This window comes from Erythranthe guttata, chromosome 8 (genome assembly GCF_056151865.1).
Source record: "Erythranthe guttata isolate IM_541 chromosome 8, IM_541, whole genome shotgun sequence".
In the NCBI taxonomy this organism is placed as follows: domain Eukaryota; kingdom Viridiplantae; phylum Streptophyta; class Magnoliopsida; order Lamiales; family Phrymaceae; genus Erythranthe; species Erythranthe guttata.
The window spans coordinates 9,840,539-9,843,206 of NC_142540.1; the positions used below are offsets into that span (position 1 = coordinate 9,840,539).

At 43.9% G+C, this 2,668-nt stretch overlaps 1 protein-coding gene across 1 annotated transcript; it reads right to left on the reverse strand.

Moving 5' to 3' along the window:
* Nucleotides 1–1,591: 1,591 nt before the first annotated feature.
* LOC148768490 (uncharacterized) lies at nt 1,592–2,347 on the reverse strand. Its single transcript, XM_088821233.1, has one exon. The coding sequence runs from the start codon at nt 2,345–2,347 to the stop codon at nt 1,592–1,594; it is 756 nt and encodes a 251-aa protein (XP_088677359.1).
* Nucleotides 2,348–2,668: the final 321 nt, after the last annotated feature.

The window sequence follows — 2,668 nt, forward strand, 5'->3', positions numbered from 1 at the left end:
AATTGACTGACGAAATGCCTTGATTAATACCTCTTTTCTTGCTCGCGAAAGTTGTTTTTCGCCCCAACCTTTAATTCTTGTCCAAACACGGTCTCGAAGAAACGCGAAAATATCTTTCTTTGTAGAGTGATAAGCGCTGACCCGAAGGAGTGTGCGAGCTAAACGTCATGGTTGACTTGTCAAGATTAATCACCTGCCCTGATGTCCTAGCAAACGTATCGAGTATAGATCGTAGAGTATGGGCTTCTTCGTCGCTGGCTTCACAGAAGATTAATGTATCATCTGCGAAACAAAGGTTGGAGATGATGGGTGCAGTGGGGGCCACACGAACACCGTGGAGATTCCCATCGTCAACAGCTTTCTGAATCATGGCAATGAGCGCCTCTGCACAACAGATAAAGAGATATGGGGAGAGGGGGTCTCCTTGGCGAAGTCCTCTAGTTGGTCGAACTGATCCAAACTGTTTGCCATTAAAAACAAACGCATAAGAAACCGAAGAAACACACAACATAATGAGATCAACAAACGAGGGAGGAATGCCAAAACGAGTCAAAATACGATTCAAGAATACCCATTCCACCCGATCGTAGGCTTTACTGATATCAAGTTTAATGGCCATATAATTCCTACGAGTATTAGAGTTCACTTTAATAAAATGGTTCACCTCAAAAGCAACAAGAACATTGTTTGTGATAAGACAGTTAGGGACGAATACAGATTGAGTAGGGGAGATAAGATCATTGAGTACCAGTTTCAACCTATTAGCTATGACTTTAGACCCAAATTTGTAAATAACATTGCATAAGTTGATAGGCCTATACTCCATTATTTTCTCTGGGGATTTAACTTTAGGAATTAAGACAATATAAGTAAAGTTCATAAGGGGCGGGAGAATTTTTTGTTCAGAAAGTCGAGGACACAAGAGACAACATCGGATCCCAATATATGACAATACTTAGTATAGAATAAAACGGGTAACCCATCTGGGCCTGGGTATTTGAGAAATAGCCTGGGTTACATCGACTGCCATAAAGGCTCTAGAAAGCATCTGACTTGCGGCGTCGGAAATCCGGGGCTCAATGCACTCCATCACCTCGTCTATCTCTCCCATTTGCGGATTAGTCGTCTAAAAAAGGCCATTGAAATACTCCGAGATCACCTGCTCAATATCCTCAATTTTATCTCTCCATTGTCCCCCTTTATCTTTGATTTTGTTCACCATATTAGCCTGATGCCGAGTAGTTGCCTTTGCATGAAAGAATTTGGTATTTCTATCACCCTCCCGTAGCCATTGTACCCTACTCCACTGCTTCCAGTACATCTCTGTATCCACGTAGAGTTTTTCAAGTTCAGCCCGTAGTGAAGAAACCATGGCTCCTGCATTTTCAGTTTGAGTACCGTAATGGAGTGCATGGAGTTGCTTATAGATTGCTTCAATTCTGCGTTGAGGTTGGCCCACAACATTTTTGCTCCAGCTCATCAATGCCATTCTGTAGCATTCGATATTTCGTATCACCATTTCTATGGGATTTGGGTCAGCATGGGCAGTCCAGTGTTGTTTGATGAGCTCCTAACAGTCCTCTCTTTTACATCAAGTAGCTTTGAACCGGAATGGGCGTCGCCTCATCGGGAAGTTTGTTGTTTGTGTCGGCACAAGAGCAAATAAGATAGGCATGTGATCTGATCCCGGATAGCCCATGTGATGCACACGTGCTCGTGGGAACCGATTAATCCATTCAGGAGTCCCGCATGCTCTGTCTAGACGACTACGGACCGTATGGGGTTCTGCTCTGTTGTTAGACCATGTAAATGGGAACCCACCAAATCCTAAATCAAACAAGTTGCACATTTCCAAAGCCTCTCTGAAAGCATTGATATAGCCTGGCAGTCGTGGGTTGCCTCCTATTTTTTCTGAGTTGTCGAGAATTTCGTTAAAATCACCACCGATGAGCCAAGGTAGAACACTTTGTGACAGAAGATGGCGGATAAGCTCCCACGACTTGTATCGTTGACTTAATTCCGGAAAACCATAGAAACCCGTGAACCGCCACGGGTCAGAGCCATTCTTCTGCCAAACCTCCACATCGATGTGATTGGCAGTAAAACTAAGGAGAGTGACTGTTACGTCCTTCTGCCAAAGTAAGGCAAGTCCACCTGATTTACCGAGCTTGTCTACTGCTATCCCAAACATATTCCATTTTCTTTTCAAATACTCAATTCTTGTTGGTGAAGATCTCGTCTCCGAGAGGAACACCAAGTCGGGGTTATATTTTCGGAGAATTTCCCTGAGTACATGAATTGCCAAAGGCACCCCGAGCCCTTGACAATTCCAAAATAGGCAACTCATTGATCTCGGCGGGACTGCTCTGCAGTCTCCGCCGTTGAGCTAGAGTCTTCGTCCCTCAATTTTAACTGTGTCTTTTTGTTGCTTATGATCACCTCGTCTGCATTGGTTCCCACTTTCCTCTTCTTGTGATTTTTCTCGGGAATGGTTATATATTTCCGAGCAGAAGATTCTATGTTGCCTTCAGTGTAGAGTTGTACAGCGTTGTTAAACAGGTTCATTTCCTCCACTATCAGACGTGAGTTGTTCTCATTGTTCCTATTACTAGTAGAATGGGCTCTATTATTTTCCGCTAGGCTGGTGCCGTTGAAGATGTTCGCCCCT

Excerpts from the sequence above, each read along its gene's own strand:
- LOC148768490 (XM_088821233.1), bottom strand. The coding sequence starts at position 2,347 with ATGAGTTGCCTATTTTGGAATTGTCAAGGGCTCGGGGTGCCTTTGGCA.